The sequence below is a fragment of the Aspergillus japonicus genome, assembly GCF_003184785.1.
Source record: "Aspergillus japonicus CBS 114.51 unplaced genomic scaffold BO86scaffold_4, whole genome shotgun sequence".
Lineage (NCBI taxonomy): Eukaryota > Fungi > Ascomycota > Eurotiomycetes > Eurotiales > Aspergillaceae > Aspergillus > Aspergillus japonicus.
Window position 1 is genome coordinate 334,683 of NW_020291641.1, and position 21,839 is coordinate 356,521.

The 21,839-nt window shown below is 52.1% G+C and overlaps 8 protein-coding genes across 8 annotated transcripts; 4 read left to right on the plus strand and 4 right to left on the minus strand.

Moving 5' to 3' along the window:
- Positions 1-1,066: 1,066 nt before the first annotated feature.
- Positions 1,067-5,678, minus strand: BO86DRAFT_330080 (ABC transporter). Its single transcript, XM_025668706.1, has 7 exons — positions 5,520-5,678; positions 5,160-5,457; positions 4,855-5,095; positions 3,735-4,794; positions 3,417-3,682; positions 1,408-3,343; positions 1,067-1,303 (listed from the first exon to the last, which is right to left on the minus strand). Exons 1-7 carry the CDS (start codon positions 5,553-5,555, stop codon positions 1,175-1,177), a joined length of 3,966 nt encoding a protein of 1,321 aa, XP_025531899.1. The 5' UTR covers positions 5,556-5,678; the 3' UTR covers positions 1,067-1,174.
- Positions 5,679-6,392: 714 nt separating this feature from the next.
- On the plus strand, positions 6,393-7,284 carry BO86DRAFT_353518 (SDR family NAD(P)-dependent oxidoreductase; the record flags this gene model as incomplete). Its single annotated transcript, XM_025669529.1, has 2 exons — positions 6,393-6,717; positions 6,794-7,284. The coding sequence occupies exons 1-2, from the start codon at positions 6,429-6,431 to the stop codon at positions 7,282-7,284; spliced, it is 780 nt and encodes a 259-aa protein (XP_025531900.1). The 5' UTR covers positions 6,393-6,428.
- An 819-nt stretch (positions 7,285-8,103) lies between these two features.
- BO86DRAFT_434541 (FAD-dependent oxidoreductase) lies at positions 8,104-10,100 on the plus strand (the record flags this gene model as incomplete). The annotated part of the gene is made up of 5 exons (XM_025675905.1): positions 8,104-8,360; positions 8,419-8,619; positions 8,708-9,664; positions 9,740-9,857; positions 9,924-10,100. The coding sequence occupies 5 exons, from the start codon at positions 8,104-8,106 to the stop codon at positions 10,098-10,100; spliced, it is 1,710 nt and encodes a 569-aa protein (XP_025531901.1).
- A 228-nt stretch (positions 10,101-10,328) lies between these two features.
- On the minus strand, positions 10,329-11,679 carry BO86DRAFT_385597 (SDR family oxidoreductase; the record flags this gene model as incomplete). The annotated part of the gene is made up of 5 exons (XM_025671142.1): positions 11,613-11,679; positions 11,387-11,560; positions 11,090-11,328; positions 10,949-11,026; positions 10,329-10,869 (listed from the first exon to the last, which is right to left on the minus strand). Exons 1-5 carry the CDS (start codon positions 11,632-11,634, stop codon positions 10,330-10,332), a joined length of 1,053 nt encoding a protein of 350 aa, XP_025531902.1. The 5' UTR covers positions 11,635-11,679.
- A 243-nt stretch (positions 11,680-11,922) lies between these two features.
- On the minus strand, positions 11,923-13,203 carry BO86DRAFT_385598 (uncharacterized protein). The gene has a single exon (XM_025671143.1). The coding sequence runs from the start codon at positions 12,864-12,866 to the stop codon at positions 12,219-12,221; it is 648 nt and encodes a 215-aa protein (XP_025531903.1). The 5' UTR covers positions 12,867-13,203; the 3' UTR covers positions 11,923-12,218.
- Positions 13,204-14,875: 1,672 nt separating this feature from the next.
- On the plus strand, positions 14,876-16,007 carry BO86DRAFT_395456 (uncharacterized protein; the record flags this gene model as incomplete). The annotated part of the gene is made up of 2 exons (XM_025673321.1): positions 14,876-15,494; positions 15,559-16,007. 2 exons carry the CDS (start codon positions 14,876-14,878, stop codon positions 16,005-16,007), a joined length of 1,068 nt encoding a protein of 355 aa, XP_025531904.1.
- Positions 16,008-17,049: 1,042 nt separating this feature from the next.
- On the minus strand, positions 17,050-18,559 carry BO86DRAFT_395457 (uncharacterized protein; the record flags this gene model as incomplete). Its single annotated transcript, XM_025673322.1, has 2 exons — positions 17,050-17,783; positions 17,836-18,559. 2 exons carry the CDS (start codon positions 18,557-18,559, stop codon positions 17,050-17,052), a joined length of 1,458 nt encoding a protein of 485 aa, XP_025531905.1.
- A 786-nt stretch (positions 18,560-19,345) lies between these two features.
- BO86DRAFT_415523 (Hsp70 family protein) lies at positions 19,346-21,638 on the plus strand (the record flags this gene model as incomplete). Its single annotated transcript, XM_025674910.1, has 10 exons — positions 19,346-19,451; positions 19,485-20,032; positions 20,084-20,128; positions 20,201-20,270; positions 20,327-20,585; positions 20,637-20,742; positions 20,805-20,911; positions 20,981-21,179; positions 21,238-21,373; positions 21,430-21,638. 10 exons carry the CDS (start codon positions 19,346-19,348, stop codon positions 21,636-21,638), a joined length of 1,785 nt encoding a protein of 594 aa, XP_025531906.1.
- Between the last annotated feature and the right edge of the window lie 201 nt (positions 21,639-21,839).

Here is a 21,839-nt window from a genome sequence, read left to right on the forward strand (position 1 = left end):
TTTTTTTTTTTTTTCTTTTTTGTTTCTTTGTTGTCTTTCCACTTCTGTTATCTTCGTGGTGGATTGGAAAGATAGTCGAGCCGCAGAAGAGAAGAGGGGGAGCGGTATATCTGCAGAAGATATATTGCACCCTCACGACTTCCAGACTGATGAGTGGTGCGATAGATGTGGTCCATAGATGAAGTCGAAGTCCTGGGGTCTTCCTTCCATTCGCTTAGGCCAATCTCCAGGCAGCGATAGAGACCGTGATGGTGGGTGAGATTTGGTTTCGTCTGCTGGCTGAGGGGGGTTCGGATACGGTTGGTGAGGAAGTTCCGGACGGAGCAGATCATCTACCCTAACACGTTAGACCACAATCCAAAAACACTAGCTTGACACAGCCAGTTGTGCAAGGGATGGGGACTCCTACCCGGCACTTTCATACCCACATCCACTAGTATATATTCTCCATCTTCTGGAGACAGGAGGGGAAGAATCTCGCGTGGCTTGACTTGGATAGGAAGGAGGGGACCACCTCACTTGGGGATATCCACCCTGTGTTTTTTATTATCGGGTTTTGTCGCTGATACGGAACCATTACTCCGTTCATACCGGGTGTCATGCAGGAGCAAGCGAGGTATTCCCAGGCTAGAGATGAAGAGCGTTAGCACGGGAAGCAGAGGATGACTTGGCAGCGTCGCCCGGGGAGGAAAAAGAGTGCGAGTGCGACTTACCTGGCGTAGGATCTTGAACAGATCTCGATCCTTCCTCTCCCTGAGGAATTGTTTTCCCCTCCCCAGAGCCACCCCTCTCCCCCCCTCCCGATCTTCCGCTCCCCCGAAAGTGAAGGTTACTTTAAGCTATTCTTTGGGATACAGGCTACATGACATTTCGAAAGGGTCTGGAAACGAGCTGTCATCTAATAGGACTCTTGATTTTTGGGCTGGAACTGCCGGAGCGGGCCGGTAGATCTTTGTACCGATACATACAAGCACAAGCTGGTCTACAATGACTAATGCCAAGCAGCAAGCAAACAAACAATCCCTGATGATTCTCCTCCGATCCCTGCCTCACAATGAACCATCAGATGACAATTAGGAGAGCATAAGATTAGGAAATTCAAAAGGAATTGAGAAAAAAAAAAGACCAAGAAATCGGCAATGCATACTCCAAGCCACATATTACTTTCCCCCTCTCAACGGCGCCGACGCACACGCGTCAGATAGGTGATCACTAAAACCATGGTGAAATTGAAGGCAATAAAGCCGATGAAAACACCCACATTCCGGCCCCGGTGGCTATAGCTGTAGTCATATTGCGTGTACTAAAAGAAGAATTTGTTCGTCAGCCAATCACTTCCTGTCCGATTCCGACTCCACCCCATGTGGGTAGCTTGCTTCATGCAGGGCGGGGGCAGGTGGAACTCACGTAAGCTTGGCCGTTTTTGTACGGACAGTATTCGCAGTTGACCGTGCTGTTCGGGTTGACGAGGAAGCCCGTGGCATCTCGCAAGAAGGCTGCAGCATATTGATAGCAGCTCTGGCCCGTCGGTGGCTGGAACACGGACATCTCCGACTTTGCGCAGTGGAGGGGCAGATCGTGCAGAACATCCACCACCACGCCTTCGTTCATGTAAAACAGTGGAGACACCTTGTAGTACCAACGCCATCCAGCGGGTGTGACTGGTGCCGGTGACAGGGTGCCCGCGAAGGTGTTACAGAACATGAAGAAAAACCCGTTCGCCGAAAGCGCAGCTTCCACCGTGGGCATCAGCGAGGCGCACAGTTGAGCCAGACTGGTCGCAAACACGGAGAAAAGCTGGTACATTAAGAAGCTGTACCCGGCATGGTTGGAGTCGCGGAAGTATCCCACCGGGAAATACCACAGCAGCCAGTACACGAGGGAGGTGCAGAAAGCATACGGCAGTTCCACCAGGATGGCTGAAAGGCTGAACGCCATCCAATGATAAGTCAGACTCTCACGTTCACGGTGCTCAAAGATGTTCCGCAATGTGACGAACCGCGGCTGCACCTGAAGACCCAAGGGGGGGCCGACAATCAAGGACATGAACGAGGAGAAGACGCGGTTGTAAGCGCCTCGTTGGGTCAGTGGCGAGTTGAGGTAGGTCATTCCGTTCAGCAAGGCATTACCCGCATTCAACCACAATTTAGCCTGTGCGTAATCTGGCGCCCGCCAGTAGTAAAGCCACGTTCGCTTGAGCAAGACAACCATCTGGTAATGGAAGGGTGCGGCGTGCAAGGACATCGAGGAATCACTCTTCGGGGAGGCAGGTGCAATCTGGGTGCTGGAAGGCTGGCCATGGCTTCGCTTCCATATCTCTGCCCAATCGGTCTGAACATCCCGTCGTGTGCCGGCGCCGATCACCTCAAGGAAGTATTCGGCGGGATTCTCTCGCTCACGGCACGGGCGAGCATGTTCCGCAAAGTAAGCGAGAGCCTGCTGGCACTCGACACCCAACGGCCCATCGTACACGACCCGTCCACCACGTGCCAAAAGATAGAGCTCGTCAAATGTTGAGATCAATTCCGCGGCGGGCTGGTGAATGGTGCAGATGATTGCCTGGCCAGAGTCCGCGAGTCGTCGCAGGAGGCGGACAATGGAGTAAGCTGACTGCCCATCAAGGCCGGAAGTGGGCTCGTCCAAGAATAGAATGTCAGGTTTCGCAGCCATTTCCACACCAATACTGACCCTCTTGCGCTGTTCCAGGTTGAGACCGGCTCCCGGCGTTCCGACCAGGGCATCCGCAATTGATTCCATGTCTAGCGACCGAATCACCTCTTCGACGTAGGCGTCCTTCTCATCAAGGGAGACTTCTTGGGATCGGCGAAGGCGGGCAGTCATTTGCAATGCTTCTCGTACACTTTGCGTAGGCAGGTGAATGTCCTGCTGCTGTACATAACCCATGTGGCGGTTGAAAGACTTGGGAAGCAGTTGTCCGTTCAGCGCCAGTGTTCCGGTGAGGACTCCTACTTTTGATCGGCCCGCCAGCGCGTTCAGCAGGGTAGTCTTGCCCGCCCCTGATACACCCATCAATGCTTTCAGCTGACCACTATAGACGGATCCGTTCAGATTGTCAAGCAGGCGTTTCTGGCCGTCCTTGGTTTTCACATCAAGGTTTAGTCCAGTCCAGGTCAGGCTGCGAGGTTGATACTCTAGTGTTGCGCTTCGCTCACGAGTGTTTCCTCTGCCCGCCTCTGGTGGAACATCCAGATCCAGATCTCCGCTTTCTTGATCACTCATCTTCGCTCCAGGTTGAGGAGCAGACGACTTCTTGGACCCCATGCCGCGATAGAACACGGTCGCCAAACGGCCAGCCGGTTGCTTAAGACGTTCCATACCAATGCTATGATGCTATCGTTAGTATGCTTCGGCAGATACGGGGTGGACGAAACCGATAACAGAAATGGGAGACCTACGCTGAGGCCAGACCAAAGGCAATGAAGAACGCCGCATTGATTCCGAGATTGCGCCACAGGTTGCTTTTCTCGAACCCGTATTGTGCCTTGATATATGCCATTCCTGACAGCATTCGTTGACCTGGCTCAGATCCCACTACTGCGCATACCTGGTTGGCAATGCTGGTATAACCAGGCCCCGACGGAACGAGATCTGCGGTGCTACACTCGTAGCTCAGGTTGCCAAACTCGTTGATCATTACCGATTCAAAACCATAATGCAGGGGCTGTTCGTTCGGGTTAGCGTGCGACTTTTATTGTCTTGGTGGGCGAACTCACATTCAAATATCTCAGCCAACCGAGCCATACCTGCATCTGCGGTGGCGGCACATACAGACCTGTGTACAGGACGTACATATTGAAGAAGATACCGACCGGAAGAACAGCGCGGTACATGTTGGAAGAATACACAGCCACAGACCGAAAGAACATGGACAAGGCCAGGTGCTCGATGTATACCACGATGAACCAGGTAAAGAACTTGCCGGCGTTCATTTGAAAACCAGTCAAAAAGTACAAGGGAATATTCCAGAATATGACGAAGATCTTCCAAACAATATCCGTCATGATCAATCCAAAGCCGTAAGCCATGGGCCGATACAGCCGGTATCGCTTGTGCTTCAGGATCAGCGGCCGTTGGGCGAATGTACTGCGGAACTCCGCCATGGCCTGCAGTGCGGGAACGAGAACGGAGTAGAAGAGGGCGGACGCAAAGATGAAGAAGGATCCCGTGCTCCGTTGCTGGTTTCGAAACAGTGTTCCCAGAATCAAGCTTTGGACAACGATACACAGGGCTTCCACAACTAAGGAGCTATAGTTGTGCTGAATGATGCGAACCTGGCGCGTGGTACAGTACGCAATCTGCTGGTAAAGTGGTAAAGCGTACTGAGCGGATTTGGCAGGACGGGCCACGGCGGGAAGAGACTTTGCAGCCTGGACGGCCGACTTGAGCTCCTCAAAGTGAACACTGCGTCGAAACTCTTGCTGAAACTCGTCGGGTGTGCGAGGGACCTGGTTCTGATGAGCTTCGTGCACACGGCGGACCTCTGGACTGGCGGACATGGAGTTCAAAAAGTCGGTGGTGGTGGTAGCAGATGAGCACTCGAAGCCCAGACTCAGGAAGTACGACTTGGCGTCTTGAATAGAGCCATAGAAGATCTGGCGTCCAGCATTGATCACAACAACCTTGTCGAAGTATGGAACAATAGCATCACTGCCTTGGTACACGCTCATGGCCGTCACGCACTGACTCTGGTAGGTCCATTCCCGCATCATCTCTATGAACTCCAGCGCTGTCGAGGAGTCCAAACCGTTGGTCGGGTTGTCCAGGCAAATTAGTCTATATGACAGATACATGGTTAGAGCTTCTCTTCTCTAGTATGAGGAAATGAACACTGACCTTGCACAGGTAGCGAGCGCCTCAGCCAATGAGACACGGCGCCTCTCACCTCCACTGACACCTCTGATATAAGCGTCTCCAACCTTTGTGTTGAGAACATGACCGAGTCCAATCAATTGCGCCAACTGCTTGACTCTCTCGTCAATGTCTGACGAGGAGGGTTTAGGGCCACAGCGCGCCCTCATTGCAAAACGCAGCGTTTCGAAGACGGTCAGCGTCGGGAAGTGGTCATCCGACTCGCCTACGTCTCGTTAGTTGGATGGGTTTCCCGACCATCACAGACCAAAGGACGAATGAAGACTTACCACAGAACACAACATCCTGCGGATCCTTATCAATGACATCTTCCATCGGCTGGCCTCCGAAGGTCAAGGTTCCCTGGACGCCCTTGTACTCATTCCACATGCCAGCCAGGGTCTTCAGGAACGTGGTACAACCACTACCCGGCTTTCCAATCACCAAGACCATCTCGCCCGGCTGGATTGCAGCGGAGAAATCACGAAGAATGGGTCGTGATGACGGACGATGCAGGCGACTTTGGATGGGCTCCAACAGGCCGAAGCCACCTTTTGCCGCTGTGAGGACGCTTGGGGCCGGAAGAGCCTGCCGTGAAACTGTGTCAGTGCTTCCACCGAAGGAATATTGAAGAATGGCCTGTCGCTTACCCCTGTACCGCTACCTTCAACTGTTACATTCTCCATCACGATTCTAGCCGACTGAGGTGAGTTCCCGTCAGCATGGCGCAGGGAAAGGAACCGCTTCACGCTCAGGGCAATGGGTTCAACGGCCACACTGTTGGATGAATCCGACAAGGGGTCATCGTGCAGAGCAATCTGCTCCTTGTCCGGCAGAGACTCTGCGTTGACAGGCGTCATCACGCCACTCCCGCTGGAGTCCTGCTGCAAGGTATCTGTTGCTTGATACTTCTCCATTGGTGCTGTGGATATTGAAATCTCGCCGTCCAATGCACCAAGAGGGTTCCAAGAAAGCTTGGCTGGGACAGAAGTACCAGAGCCGCCATGATGAGAAAGCGTGCCGATGACCTTATATCTCTGGATGATTGTAGAGGACGTGTTGCAACCAGCTCAGTTGACGACATAGAATGAATACTGGATTGGGAAGCGGGAAGACTCCATGATGGACTTCCTAAAGGAGTTACGGAAGGATGGCCCGATTGGGATTAGTGGGCAGGCTGGCGGTGGTTAGTCAGCAAAGCTTGAGTGAGGGCCCACTTGGCCCGATTCGGCCGTCCCTAAGGAGAAAACAGCTTATTTACTCCCTCCGTACCTCCTGGTGCGAAGAATCCCTTCTCTAGACATTCCAGTAAAGAGGCTCCGGTCTCCGAAGTAAATAACCTTGAGTGGAGCCTAGACCTTCATTGTGCATGCTCCTAGCACCTTTACTATTCAGACTAAATCCTTAGTTCGCAGGCTGACTCCCGTGACGATACTAGTAGGACTCCGTAAAGTCTAGTATATATCCAGCCTCTTGCCCCTCTCCTACAACCCCACTAATTACTATCCTCTCCCATTTCTCTACTTTCGCTCTCACACCACAGCTTGTTCTTTGTCACAATGCCTCTTGAAACCGGTCTTCAAGGCGCCCATGTCCTCATTACGGGAGGTACCCGAGGCATGGGCCAAGCCATGGTGCGTCAATTCCTCCAAGAAGGCGCGAATGTCTCCTACTGCGCCCGCACCGTCACCAACACCGAGTTCAACGACGTCCACCAAACCCTCCCGGAGAGCAACTCTGCCCGCGCAGTGGGAACCGCCTTCGATGTTGCCTCCAAGGAAGCAATCGTCAACTGGGTGAACAGCTCCGCCGAACGGGTGGGACGTATCGATGTCGTTATTGCCAACGGTTTGCCTTTCTTTCCTCATCGTCCAAATGACAACCCCCCCCCCATCATATTCTGTGCTAATTCCATCACCCACAGCATCACCCATGCATATGGAAGGCGAGACTGAGCACTGGGAAAGCAGCTTCGCGATCGACGTGATGGGTTTCGTGGAGCTGGTGAAAGCGGCGGAGCCCTACCTCGAGAAATCCCCACAGGCCTCCATCATCGTGCAGAGCTCGTTCATGGGCCGGGAGTTCTACCGCAGTCCGCCTGCGGCCTACGGCCCCTGCAAAGCCGCCCAGCTGCAGCATGTGCAGGAGCTGTCACACTACCTAGGCCCCAAGGGCATCCGAGTCAACGCCATCTCGCCGGGGCCCGTGCTCTGCGAGGGTGGGCCCTGGGAGCTGTATTCGAAGATCATGCCGGAGTGGGTGGAGGAGCAGCGGTTGAAAATTCCCCTGAAGCGACTGGGAGGCCCGCAGGAGATCGCAAATGTGGCGGTGTTTTTGGCGAGTCCGTTGGCGAGCTTTGTCACGGGCACTAATGTATTGGCTGATGGTGGGATTCACGTGGGCACCCAGTTTTAGATTTTTGAGCGTGTGAGATTGCGATTTTATGAATGAATCTGAACATAATGTTTGATTTCTCTGGTTTGGGGAGTAATCGTCAGTGTAGCGTAAACGGATATTTCGCATAAAGAATCTGAATGAGATCAACCTGAGCACACAGTCAAGATATGCAGCAAACAAGATGCAGATAGTAGTTCTGATTTCCTTAAATAACGGCACTGATGAGTGGATAGCTGTCCATCGAGCGATGAGATCTACTTCAGATTTGCGACTGGGACCATAGTGCATGCGTAGTAGGTCAGGGATTCAGATTGGAAGATGCATGAGATGTGCGGAAATGGGGAGACCATGTGCTTGCCATGTGGATGAATCCCAGCAAGATTCCACGTGGTTAGACTGTGCAATCTACACCCATGCAACACAGAAGATCTACCCCCCCTAACATACGGCATGATTCTGCACAGCCTTATTCTTTCCAAGAACCAGCTTCTACTATATTCTACAAACCTTCCAAGCTATAGACAACCAACACTCGCAGCAAGGCAGCCACCTCGTGTCCAAAAGTCTACTATTCCGTATTCGCCCCAGAGGATGCTGACTCCGAGTCCCCGAAGTTATCCACTTCCCTTTAGGGCAAATTCGAAGGATTTCGCTTGCATGCGCGAGGCTGCTTGGCTCACAGCATCTCCTTCTGGAAGGCACGCGTGTTCAGCTTCAATTTCTTGGTTCTGAGATGGAGACTCGGAACAGGATTCTGCCGTCTTCATTGTGTATATATACCTCTTATCTTCCTGGTCAAATACACCCACAATCATTCATTCAAACGAAGACAGCAAGATGATGCTCAAGAAGCTCGTACTCTCTGTCTTGCTCGGCACGGCCGCAGCCGTGCAAAGCAATACTACATCTTCTCAGTGTCGATGCATGCCCAGCGACCCCTGCTGGCCCACCACGAGTGAATGGTCTCAATTTAACTCGACCGTTGGCGGGCGACTGATCAAGACCGTTCCCCTGGCTGCGCCTTGTTTTGACCCCAACTACAATGCCACTGAGTGTCAGTACCTGCGTAACGAGTGGACGCAGCCCGCGTTACAGTAAGTCTACCCGTTCTTCCTCCCTTTTGACCAAGCTAGCTGACAGACGCATCGCCAGCGATGCATCATCTTCATCCATCATGGCTGCTGCCGTGGCCAACGAGAGCTGCGACCCCTTCGCAGCATCTACCGGCACGTGTCGTCTGGGGAACATGGTGTCCTATGCTGTGAACGTCTCTTCAGCCGCAGAGATTGCGCAGACCATCGCCTATGCCGCCGAGAAGAATATTCGGCTTGTCATCCGCAACACGGGACATGAGTATGTCCTCCTCCTCCTCCTCCCCCCCACCCCCCTTCCCCAAGCCAACGAACGCATCATGCCCAGTCAATTAACTAACACCGACTAGCTACATGGGAAAATCCACGGGCGCAGGTGGCCTCTCAATCTGGACACATCACCTCAAAAACATCACCGTGCACGACTATTCCTCTCCCCACTACACGGGACCCGCCGTCACGATCGGCGCCGGAGTACAAGGGGAGGAAGTCTACGCGGCCTTACACAAGTCGAACCTGGTAGTCGTCGGGGGCGAATGCGCCACCGTAGGGCCCGCCGGAGGCTACACCCAGGGAGGGGGCCACTCGGCTCTAAGCAGCCGGTACGGGCTGGCAGCCGACCAGACACTGGAGTGGGAGGTGGTGGACGGGCAGGGACGGCAGCTTCGGGCCTCGCCGACGGAGAACCCAGACCTATACTGGGCGCTCAGCGGGGGCGGGGGCGGGACATACGGGGTGGTCACCTCGATGACGGTCAAGGTGTTCCCGGACTTCCCGACGGTGGGAGTGGTGCTGGAGTTCGCGGCCGACCCGAGCGATGTCGACCCCTTCTACCAAGCGGTGGAGTTCTACCACTCGCTGGTGCCCCGCATCACGGCGGCGGGGGGGATGGCCATCGCGCGCGTGATGAACGCCTCCTTCCTGCTCACCCCGCTGACCCTCCCCAACGCCACGCTGCAGCGCGCGCTCGACCTGCTGAGCCCGCTCACGGCCAGGCTGGACACGCTGAACATCACCTACGCGATGAACCTCACCCACTCCCCCTCGTACGTGGACCACTACAACACCTTGATCGAGCCCAACCCCACCCAGCTGGTTGAGAACGGCCAGTACGGCGGCAAGCTGATCCCGCTGGAGGTCATTGAGAAGGCGAACGCCAATCTCACGGCCGCCGTGCGGAGCATCACCCAGGACGGCGCCGTCTTCGTCAGTATCGCGCTGAATGTCTCGTCCGCGGTGACGGGACCTACCAACAACTCCGTCCTGCCCTCGTGGCGGACGGCGGCGATGGACGTCATCTTGTCGACGTAAGTGATCAGCCTTTGCCTGGTATTTCCGCAGCACGGATTCGAGAACATGAACTAAAAAAGAATGTGGAATAGGTCCTGGCCTGAGCACGCCAATCTCGGCAAAATGAAGCAGCTCGCCGACCAGATGACCCAGAAGTGGGTGCCGACGCTGGAGGCCCTGACGTCTGATCCCGGCTGTTATATGAATGAGGTACGATTCCAGGGTTCTCCCCTTGAGACTTATGACAGCTTCCCACTAACCCACTGGAATCTCCAGGCCGACCCGCAACAGCCGAACTGGAAGGAAGCCTTCTACGGGCCCAACTACAACCGCCTGCTGGCCATTAAAAAGCAATATGATCCCCAGGACTCCTTCTATGCCTGGACGGCAGTGGGCAGTGACAATTGGGTGCAGGAGTCAGACGGTCGGCTCTGCCGGGCGACTTCGTCTTAGGTGTTGTAGAAGCATGTCTGGACAGTACCTGTGGTCGCATGACGCCTATCTCCTATTCTGTGACTTAGAGCCAACTTATTCAATGCACATCAACATCTTAAAAACTACTTTACATTCTCACACCGTCTAATTAGCTTGCCTATCAACTGATATGCAAAAATATCATGCCAGAAATCATTATCCGAACAAAACAAACCATTCAGCAAACTCCCACCGCGTAATGGCCCACCTACCGCTCCGGCCCCGCCTCACCCTGATACTTATCCGCCCCAAGCGGCAACAAACTCTTCACAGCATCCACAATACTCTCGCGCAGCGGCCGGAACTGCACGCCCAGAATTTCGCGCGCCCGCGTGTTGTCGAACCCGTACACCCCGTCCGCCGGGTATTGGCCGGGCTTCAGCGCGTCGCCCGTGGGCAGCCGGTCCTTGTACTGGGGGAACTCCTCGGCGATGATGGCGACGATCTCCGCGTTGGAGAAGTGGCTCGACACGGTGAAGAAGCGCTTGCCGCCGGCGGCCTCCTTCTCGACGGCAAGGACGTGCGCCAGGGCGAGGTCGCGGACGTCCACGAACAGGTAGTTGCCCGTGGGCGGGCAGCGGTTCTTGGCCGCGCCGGAGAGCAGGTCCCGGATGCGCTGGTTGGAGGTGTTGATGGCGTCGAGGGAGGTGAGGTGGTGGGTGATCGGGCCGAGGACAAGTGGGGGGTTCATCACGGAGAGGGTGAAGTTGGGCTTCTCGCGCTCGACAAAGTCCCAGGCGGCTCGTTCCTGTTGATGTGAGGGATTCATGTCAGTCATTGTGGAACTCGGAGATTTATTGCGCAGAGGACTTGTAGGTCGGGCTTACAGCAAACGTCTTGCTGGCTCGGTAAGCGTTGGCGGGGCTGTCGTTGGCCTGGGCTTCGGTGATGGGACTCCAGTCCGCCTGCAGAAATGATCGCGGATTTAGTATGCGCCTCAACCGACATTCACAAAGCAGGTAGCCTACCTCTGAGTAAACCTTGCCAGCGGCAGAGGCAAAGACATCGTTGATGGCAGCAAAGGAAGAAGTCACAACGACACGCTTCACTAGCGGGGCATACTTCTGTACCGACTGCAAGATCCCTGTGGTGCCAGTGACGGCTGGCAACAACAACTCCTTTGCGTCCTTAGCGTGGAAGTGATACGGGCTGGCCGTGTGGATGACAGCTTCGAAAGGAGGATCCGAAACCACCGCGCGGTCAAAAGCTGATTGGCTGGTTAGCCATGCAGAGACATTATTTTGGCAGGGACAGATGTACTGTACCATTCGGCTGGGCAATATCTTCAACAATAGCGAACGACAAGCGATCCTGGGTGACTTCTGGGTGGGCTTTCTGGATGGCATCGGCCTTGGTCTGCGATCGAACGGTGGTGACGACGGAGTGGCCGCGGGCTAGGAGGGTTTCCAGGACATGGGCAGCGATGAAGCCGCTTCCACCTGTTGGTCAATTAGTCTCGGATCATTGGCCCGGGGGTACAGCTGAACATACCGGTGAGAAGTACGCGAGTCATGATGTGTCAGGAAGGGATCTCAACAAGATTGATGAATGAAGAAGGAAGAATTGAGGTAGGAAGAGGTAGAGTAGCATCCAGCAAAGAGGGGTCTTGTTATCGTTATTTGTACTTTCTTATCGGAGTGGCATGAGCTCTTATCGTCTCCTTAGTCAGCACCACTGCGTTGCGCTTACCCGATTCGGCCATCCTGCGCGTCACCGAAAGGAGTTTCGGAGTGGCATTTGTGTCCCAAAGGAGTTAACCGCTTTAATCCCGAAGCCCCGATCATCTCACCACTGCACCTCTCCTACACCTATTCTAGTCATTTGTTATTCGGAGTACGCGTTATGAACTTCCGGAGGATCAAGTACCCACTGCAATCCACTCATGTTTCTAGATTAGGATGGACGCACAGGAAGTCCGGCTAATGCCAATAGGTGTATTCGACTATCCCTAGCTATCCCAATCGATCTTGTCCTCCGCTTCTATCACCATTACCCAACATAGTCATCCCCAACAATTCAATCTATTTGCAGTAGCACATTCAATATCCCCACTCCACCACCTTGATCTTCATGTGAAACCAGTCCAGCTACAACACCTCACAGCCATACACTACCCCCATAGGGATCCGCCCGATACTCCTTCTGTCCATCGGCCCAGAAGGTGCTCGCCGTGCCGAAGGTATCCTCCATGTACTGGAAGTAGGTGATCTTCATGTCGTCGTTGATCTCGGCCCGAGCCGACCAGGGGGCGGTGATGGTCTTCTGCATGATGTTGGAGGTGATCTCGAACTGGCCCCAGGCGGTGACATTGCCCCCGCCGTCGCTGAAGATGGCGTCGATCGAGAACGGGCCGCGGGTCCACCAGAGGCCGACACGTGTGAAGGTGTCCAGGAAGGCCTGGTAGCCCACCCGGTAGCGCGTCCCCGCCCACGGCATGATCTTATGCAGGTCCGGGTTGTCCATAGTGAGCGACACGTAGGTGGCGTCCAGGGTGACGCACTCCTTGATGAGGTCCGGATCAGGGTTGGGCTGGGTGTTGAGGATCTGGAGGAAGACGTTCATCGGGGTGCGGGTGAGGTTGGCGGGCCAGATCACCGTGGGACTGGTGTAGCGCTTGTCGAGGTGGGCTGCATCGTCTTTGCTGGGGGCAGGGCCGTGGGGTACGGCTGCGGCCAGGGGAGACCAGATGAAGAACAAGCTTAGTGCCACAAGGCAGATGCGCAGGCTGGGTATCGATGCGAACATGTTTGCGCTTGTTGTGTTGTGGTATGGCAATGAGCAACAAGGCAGACCCCTTTTGAGGACTTAGAGGGAAGGATTGTTTGGATTGTTCTGTCTGTTCTTGTGGTTGTCTGGCCGTCCTCTAGCACCTTTATATGGAGGCCTTCATGGAATCTCAATCATCAGTCCACCGACTTCACCACTCCAGCCTCAGCTACCAAGACCATTGCATTCCTCAAAGCGTGCTGAAGCTATCCGGAGTGCTCGAATAGGTTCACGGACTTCCAGAAAAGAAGCTCGAAGGAATCTTCTCCGGAGGATTTGGGGGCGGGCGCCGGCAGGATTCATGGAATACGAGGCAGTGGAAGATTTCTACCAAAGACATTCGCTGTAGCTTTGGGTGTGTAGGCGTCCAGCTCCACTTCCAAGATGCTTGGCCTAATAGCATTTCGCTTATTTTCTCTGCCTAGCAATGTTTGCTCTGTGATGTAGCACAGTAGGCGATCGGTTCCTTGAGTCAATCGAGAATCCAGGAAGACGTAAATGCGGTCGGAATAGGTTCATGGCAAATGGTTGTCATTATTCTGGGATTTGCCGTGCTACCGAACCTGATCCCAGTCGAGTACTACCCTTATTTCAGTGCATCCCTGTCTTTCTGCATCGACCTCGTGGGCGACCATGTGGTCAGTGAGATTTGTCTGCAAGTTCCTCGTGGTCGACTAGATTGTAGGATCGTGATCTACACCGCCGGTGGAGGGCTACGTCACGGCAGCATTGGTTCCACATTGGGGGCTCCGGATCTCCGATAGCTCCTTTGGACAGGGTTCCCTTGCCGTCTTGGGTTAGCGTGGTGCTAAGCCTTGCATGACACTAAGCCTGCATCCAAGCCCACTGATGTGATCGAGCAGCAGGCGCGTCGAACTCCGCGGGCAAAAAAGAAGAACCTGATGGACTATTTCTTCTTGGTTCGATGCTCATGCTGATGAGACTACCAAGTCTGTGTAAGCGAGCAACTTTTGTTGTGCAAGCGGTGGTTGTGACGGGTCACGTGGCTGCCCTGCCGTTTTGCCAATGCGTTCGATAAACTCTTACTTGACCGTCGTAGCAAATGTCTGGCTAAAAGTTATGTCTTGGAAGTCGAGTTAAGCTCACAAGAAAGACATATTAGTGTGTAGTGAGCGTATATAAAACATGGTACAGTTGAAAACAATCCTCCTGTTTTGAACATGCAACATACCTGTTGAGAAATATATCTCGGTGATGGTGGAACCTGCCGTCCTGAAGCAACATGACATGTGGCTTCTTAGGTGTAGAGGCCAGATGTATTCGAAGCGTCCATTGTGTGTAAGTAAGGTTAGGCTAAATATAGCTAAGCACCTTGACCTTCGGATTTAAGAGATGACATTTCAATTTCAACAACCATCCGTATACTGATGCAAAAGTACCAAACTTGCACTTGCAAAAGAACTTCAAATCGAAGACAAGAATAAAAAACCAGTAAACAGTGGACAGAGATGCCAGAGTCCAGCCTGGAATGACAGATTTAGAAGTGAATGTAGGCTCATCAAAAAAAAAAAAAAAGGTATATTCCATGAAGAAGTGAATTGTGTGTATACACAAGTCTGGATCAAATTCGCATAACATCCCACACTATAGCAAGCAACAGTTCCCAGGAAAAAGCAATTTGTGGACCAGATGAGCCATAAATCTATTACATTCACAATATCGGGTCTCCTGAAAAGCCCAAACCTGTGGTAAGCCAACAAAAACCTGTTAGTTTCCTGACCTTGTGTCTCGCAACCGTCGCATATCACCTTTCCTTTCATCTCTGTTGGATTGTTGCTATTTCAAATATTCCTGGATACGTGATATACGCGTTGTGTATCGAATTAATTGTCCGAACAAATTCTCTTTCCTGCACACTTCTGTCCATTCCAACCAGTCCGCTTCAGCTTCAATGGCTCCTGTCAAGGTGGCAGAGATATCCCGTGCGGATCTCAGAAACACCTATCCAGGAAAGGCATGCATCACGGATGTCAAGCACCTCCTACAACTGGATCAAAGCATCGTCACCGACCATTGCAGTTCCCGGTAGTCCCGCCCTTTGGTCTCCTCCCGATACTCCGACCAAGGTCGACAAAGACAGCGGATTGGTTTACATAGCTCAGAATGCTGCACGCCACCCCGACAGTCCACTCGAGCCTCTCTTTCGCGCCCGTTACCTTGAGAACCCTTCATTCGATATCCACTCGGTCGACCTCGTGACGGATCGGAACAACATCCGCAAGCTTTTGACGTTCGTCAATCCGACGACCTCACGCAATGGCCTCGAACCGTTCACCATCCTCGTCGAATTGGCCACAAACACACAAGCTGTGATCTTCTGTCGCTCGGAGACAAAGACCTTTGATAACATCGGACGGAGTGAATTTAAGGGGTTCGGACACGAATTTGAGAAGGCATTCACGACAGAGCAGGTGACGGGGAGTACCGGACATCACAGGATCATCTCATATCTATTTGGGGGCTTGAAGCTGTTGGTTCGTTACGAAACGGACGGCTATGTCGATTTCCTGGCTTCTGAGGGGTTGATGGGAGCCGGAGACGTGGACGTTGATGAGGTCTCCCGTTCCTTTGAGTCCCTCTATTACGGTAAGCCTGATCTGCAATTGTTCCAGGCTGCTTCTTCAGCCGGCCCGAAATTACTGATTGAGAGAGAAGGCCGGGTTGTGCCCATTCAGTCAACGCTTGAAGTCAAAACTCGCAACCATTCGTATGCCCATTGATGTCCATGAGGTCATCCCCCAGCTCTGGGTGTCCCAGACCCCGAACCTTGTGCGCGCCTACCACAAGGAAGGACTCTTTGAGAAGCCCCCGGTTGAAGATATGGAGGCGGAGATCAAGAATTGGGAAGCGGCTCACCAGAATGACCTCGAAAAGCTCGTGTCCCTATTTGCAAGAATCATTAGCGTGGTCAAGCACTACGGAGGACGGGCTGTGCTCAAGTACGACTCAGATAGCGATAAGTTGGAAATGTGGGAGGGGAGCGCAAAGGATATGCTACCTGCAGACCTGTACGACAGATTCAACGAGGAAAGCTTCAGCTCCGAGTTCGAACTGCCGTCATGTTCGGATTGTGACTCGAAGTCGACACCCCATCCCTGAGACAATCGATATGACATCGATTTAATTACTTTAGGCATGACCACCTCGCCGAAGCTGTCTATGACGGAACTGTGAGTTTCAAGGCATGGAAGTATGTCTCACGAAGACATTCAGATTTAGGCTGCTGGTTCAGACGTGGCGGGGAGTTGGTGAAGTGGTTCGTCTTTGTCTTAAAGAACAAGGCTTCTATTAGATATTTGGGTTGAATAGCAAACTTTTCTCGCTCAGATGCTTAGGTAAACCTCAAATAGGAGTATCTTTGACAAAGTCAGGGCAGTTTGCTATTGGGAAAGCTCGGAAATCTATCCATTAAGGCGGCCAAACCGTCGGCTCAGGGTATATCTGCATTGACCGTGCTTTGCTTCGAAAAGTGGCATTAACATTAGGAACATCACTTCTAGATGAAATACCTTCTGGTAAATGCAGATTGAAAACAAACGACCGATATGCTCCTCTCCGTAGCCTTGATAACTGATGCCCTTATGAGAAGACTGGAGGATTAACTGTTAGTTGGGTGGACAATATCGATGCTACAGAGCTGGTGGCGGCCTAAAGGATGTATCCTAGGATAAAAGTCACCATTAGAGCTTGAAGTTATCTCGAGCTGCAGGCCATGTGGTGGTGTCAACTTTTGCTGATTTGGCTGTTGATGGAGATGGTTGTCAGGAGGTACAATGCTGACACCATGGATAATGTTTGGAAGAGAGGGGTGAGTGATTCTAAGCAGGATGCATAAGACTGCATGGATGGATGCAGAGAGATTCATCGTAGTGGACCCAATTATCTTGATGCTAAAGTACAAAATGAGTTCTATTGCCTGTGTCCAGCTAACCTTGAGAGTCATTCCTGCTGAAACTACTGGACTGGTGTCTACCAAAATGGCACAGCGCTACGAAGGTATACTATGCCATAACCCATCACCAGGAAGCCTGAAGGGTTTGAAAGAAGGTTCTGATTCACGATCTTGTAAACAAAGTACATACATAGGTTTGGCAGATGAAATGGCCATTCGAAGAAAGATCACAAAGGAAATGTGATTGTACTAATCAACGTCAAGAACCATTAGATCATCCGCATCTTCATCTTCCATCTTAGGACACCTTTTCACACTGCCAGAACTCTCCACCTTGACAGGAACTTCCACCCTGATAGAACTTCCCACCGTGATACGTTCTTCTAGCTTCATGGGTTTCTCTGCCTTGGGGAGACTCTCCGTCGGCTGATTGGGTTCTTCTGCTTTGATAGAGCTGCTGATCTCGATAAACTTCTCCGGCTCGGTGTCTGCAATCTTACCAACAACCAGTACAGTTGCTGCAGCCCATATTTTTGATTGATCATAGTGCTCGCCATGCACAGACCCAAAGGCTACTACAGCAGGCTGCACAAATAGCACGATATTAGTGCCATCCAGGCGTTTATCGTCGTCATCCAGATGATGAAGACGATGCGCTTCAGCAACAGGATCTCCATTCCAGAAGTTCTGTAACTGGTAGAGGCTGTAGCAGACCATGTTTGTACGCTGGGTCCAGAGAGATAGAGCCAGATTAGCTGCTCCTGAAAGCACATTCTCAAGTTCCTTCTCCCGATGGTCAAGCGCAAGAGGACTCCCAGGCCGTTCTAGTAGAGCACTAGCAGAACTGTCTAAGAAGAACTGTGCGAGTTCACTGCTGAAACTCTCAACTTGGCCGTGTAGGAATGACTGCGCGCCTTGAACCGAAGCTAAGCAGAGCATTCGCAACATCTGCGAGCGCCAAGCATGGCTTTCCACCTCGTCGACTATGCTCCGTTAGGTTTAGTAATTCAGTCAAGCAGCAAACAACATGCTTACCTAGTTTCATTTGATCATAAATCTTGGTCAAACCGCCACACAGGGAATTAGAATTAACATGTTCTATTTGCCTGAAGAGAAAGAACGGGTCCCCGAATATCCATTCAAATACGACGTAGGCTAATGCAGCTTGCACGAGAATTGCTGGAATCTTGTCAACTGAGATGGGCAACTTGCTGACCAAGGAAGACCATGTGAGCTCGCTGCAGTAGGCACCTAGGTCCATGACAACCAAATCTAGTTCTGCTTCTGATACGTGTTCCAGCCTTGCCACATGTGACACTGTATACTTTCTGGCCCAGGAGCGGATGCTCTCTTGCAGTCTTATCAGAGCACTTTCAACGTCATGGTCATCCATCGGTGCCGGGCCTTTTCCTGCATTTAGGGATTCGAGAGCCGACTCGTGCCTGGCAATCACCATAGCCTGGAGTTTCGCAATCTTCTCTTTGTGCGCACGAGCCTGTTTACCAAGCTCCCTGATCGTTATCTTCTGATCCCTGACTTGGTCTCGAAGCCTGCTCACACGCTGTTTGTGGTAATTTGCGCGCCTACCGAACTCATCAATGATCTCCCGCTCACGGATCTCGGCTTGCCGAATCAGCGACTCCTTCTCTCTGAGCAGTTTGTTGACCTTGTCATCGAGATCGTCTATGTGTCCATAATACTCGGTTTCTCTAAAATGGTCGTGATCACTGGGGCTCCCGTTGTCAGACTGACTTTTCATGAGGGCATCATCTGTGTTCCGATCGGGTGTCTTTTCGGGTTGCAGCTGTGTGGTTTCATTCTTGATACATATGCCTCCATCAAATTCATCACCTGGGAGATACTACACAGATGTGAGAGTTGAGTCTTAAGAATGTATGGAGGCAATAAGGTTCAGCAAACCTTTCTCAGTCCGCGGAGCAAACTCCCCACCATCCTTGGTGGACTGAGTGAGTTGGCGTTCATCGTGTCCCTTAGTGTACAGCCTCTATCTTGTCGCTTTGGTATATCTTGGTCATATTTCCGCGTGCAGTAGTTGAATGTTTGGTGACAGCGAGCGGTGATGATCTTGGTCGGGGATGCTTGTGCTGACGAGGTAGTTGTGAGGTTGAAGTCGGGTGGCGTAGCCTTACTCAAGGTAGCATTAGCTGACACCAAGTTTCTAGATAGAAATGTGGAAGTCCGCGTTTCATGAGATGAGGAGGAGAAAGTGATGGAAACACCCACGAGGGTGAGATGTGTTACCCCATCACCCTTCACTGTTGGCTTTAAAGGCTGTCACCATTAACTCACGTTCCAGGATCAGCCTAACAAAGAGTATCTTTTCTTCCATCTTCTTACTTGCCCCTCATTCTTCTTGTACCTCTTTGCCTTTACTCAGTATCTCACCCGAGCCTCAGCCGCTGACCAGAGATCACAACTGGTGAAAAGTATCAGTTTCGTCTTCCCTATCTACAACAGCCCTCTTCGAATTGCTTCAATCCACCGTTCCCGGTCTTCTATCTTCTGATACTTCTAATCACCAAAGATGGCAGACTCGGTGGACTCGACACTGCTGGGCGCTGACACATCCCACCGCAAGATTATTGTGGGCATTGATTATGGCACCACGTTCACAGGAGCGAGCTATGTAAGTTCGCGGGGCTCATCGCTAGATAATATCACAGTCATCAAAACCTGGCCAGGCAATGCGCGCAACATCGATACAGTATCCAAAACCCCATCCCGGATTGCATACGCGACCGAAAATGCGAAGGCTTCCAGAGACCTGTGGGGTTATCAGGTCCCGCCTGGAATGGTGGCATACTCTTGGACAAAGCTTCTACTGGACAAGAATACCGCGTTAACCGCGTACGATGACACTGCTCTGGAAGAAGCTTCAGGTGCCGGCATCTTGCGTCTCCCAGCCGGAAAGGCAGCGGTCGATGTTGCGGCCGACTACCTAACTCATATCTATCAACATATCAAATTTACCCTCGCCCGCCACATCACCCAACAAGATCTGGACATCACTCCACTTGAATTCTGGTTTACTGTGCCTGCGATCTGGTCCGACCAAGCCAAGGATGCCACCCGGACAGCCGCGCATAGAGCAGGGTTTTGGTCAAGCCCGGACAGACCCCACGATCGGTTGTACTTCATCAGCGAGCCTGAAGCGGCCGCAATCACGGCGCTTAAGAAATACACCGATGAAAGTATTGGAGGCTCGGTCAAAGTTTGTAGTCCCTCTTTTCTCTGTGGAATGTGCTTTTGCTCACGCTTATAGGTGGGAGACGGAGTCCTTGTCTGTGACTGTGGCGGCGGGACAGTGGTAAGCTTGCTCTTGTTCTTTTCTTCATTTGTCTGGACACGTTTCCATTGACGATGCTGGCTTTCATTCTAGGATATTACTACCTACGTTGTCAAGCAGGTTAACCCAACACTCAAGTTCGAAGAACTACTGACAGGCATTGGTATGAATCTCTTGCTGATACTTTCCTTATGCGGCCGTCGCTAAGCACCTATGCAGGAGGAAAATGCGGTTCCACGGCAATTGATCGTAACTTCTACAAGCTAATGTCCCACAGATTTGGCAAAGCATTCGACAACTTGCCAGTATCTGCCAAAGGCCCCGGAAGCCATTTCACGAATAGGTTCGAGGTTATCAAAAAGGATTTCGGGGACTCCTGCTTTCTCGACATACTTGAATTACCCCTGAACATGACCTTACCGAAGGCGAAAAGTAGCAAACACTTCGATGCCGATGAACGTCTGGTCAAGATAACAAGGTAAAAGTGGGCCCTGTCGGATGTGAAGCGGAAGTGCTCAGACTGGCATAGTGATGACTTGCGCACTATTTTTGACCCTGTGGTCAACCAGATCATCAGTCTGGTGCAGCGGCAGATCACTGATGCGCGCAACTTTGGCGGTCGAGAGATGATCAATGTATGCTAGTCCTCTTCGTTTACTACCTTGTGTTCTGGTTCTTGAGCTTACCTCCCTGCCAGAGAATCATTCTTGTCGGTGGGTTCGGCGAGTCAGAATACCTTCGAAGAGCGCTCGTGTCGACATTCGAGACTACGGGCAAGATCGCCGTCACGGTCCCCGATAATCCGTGAGCAATGACCATATAACCCGGAACTCCGAGCATTGCTAACCTCATCACGAATGTAACTATACTCAGGCAAGCCGCTATAGTTCAAGGTGCCGCCCTTCGCGGTCTCGAAGGTATACGATCAACGACCAGACTATGCCGTCGGCACTACGGCTTTTCATGGTCCCTCCTTTTCCGCAAGGGTTATGATGACGAAAGCGACGCCTGGATTGATGATTTCGATGGGAAAAAGCGGGTCCAAGGTATTATGAAGTGGATGATTGCCAAGGTGAGGATTGATGTGACAGATGTGGTTGTAACTCGTGTGCCCCTGATTGACCTATCAGGGCGAGAAATATGCGGAGAATTACAAACAAACCACATACGTGCGGGAGACTCACTCTCATGGTGACTCTCTGAAGAAGACTACCGACTTCTACGCCTGTGATGAGATGCTAGCTCCCGAGCGAAAGAAGATGAACGGTGCGTTTCCTTTCCCTGGTGCAATGTGTCTGGTTCTGACCATATAACGCTGGCAGGAATTTATAAGGTTGGAAGTATTGTAGTCGACTTCACTCAAGTAAATCTGTCTCGATTTGAATGCAAGAAGAAGAACGGGCAGAAAATCTACGACTTGCAATACAATATCAGGGTTACCTTTGGCGCGATGGACGGGCTGTTGAAATTTGAGGCCACCAGCCAGGGGAAGACAATTGGTCAAACAAGCATCGAGTTCACGGCGACCTAGTCGACGTGTTGTTTTGTCTGCTGGATGTGACCCCCTTTAATTGTCTCCTAGACTTTGATCGAAACTCGATGTTCTTGACTATTGGTTAGTAGAATGGCTATGCCATTCCTGCTAGTGTTCGAGTGCTCACAACCTCAATTGATGTCGAAGGAATGGAATCCAAGTGGTTTCTTACCCAGGTAATATGAGATCTTGAACTAG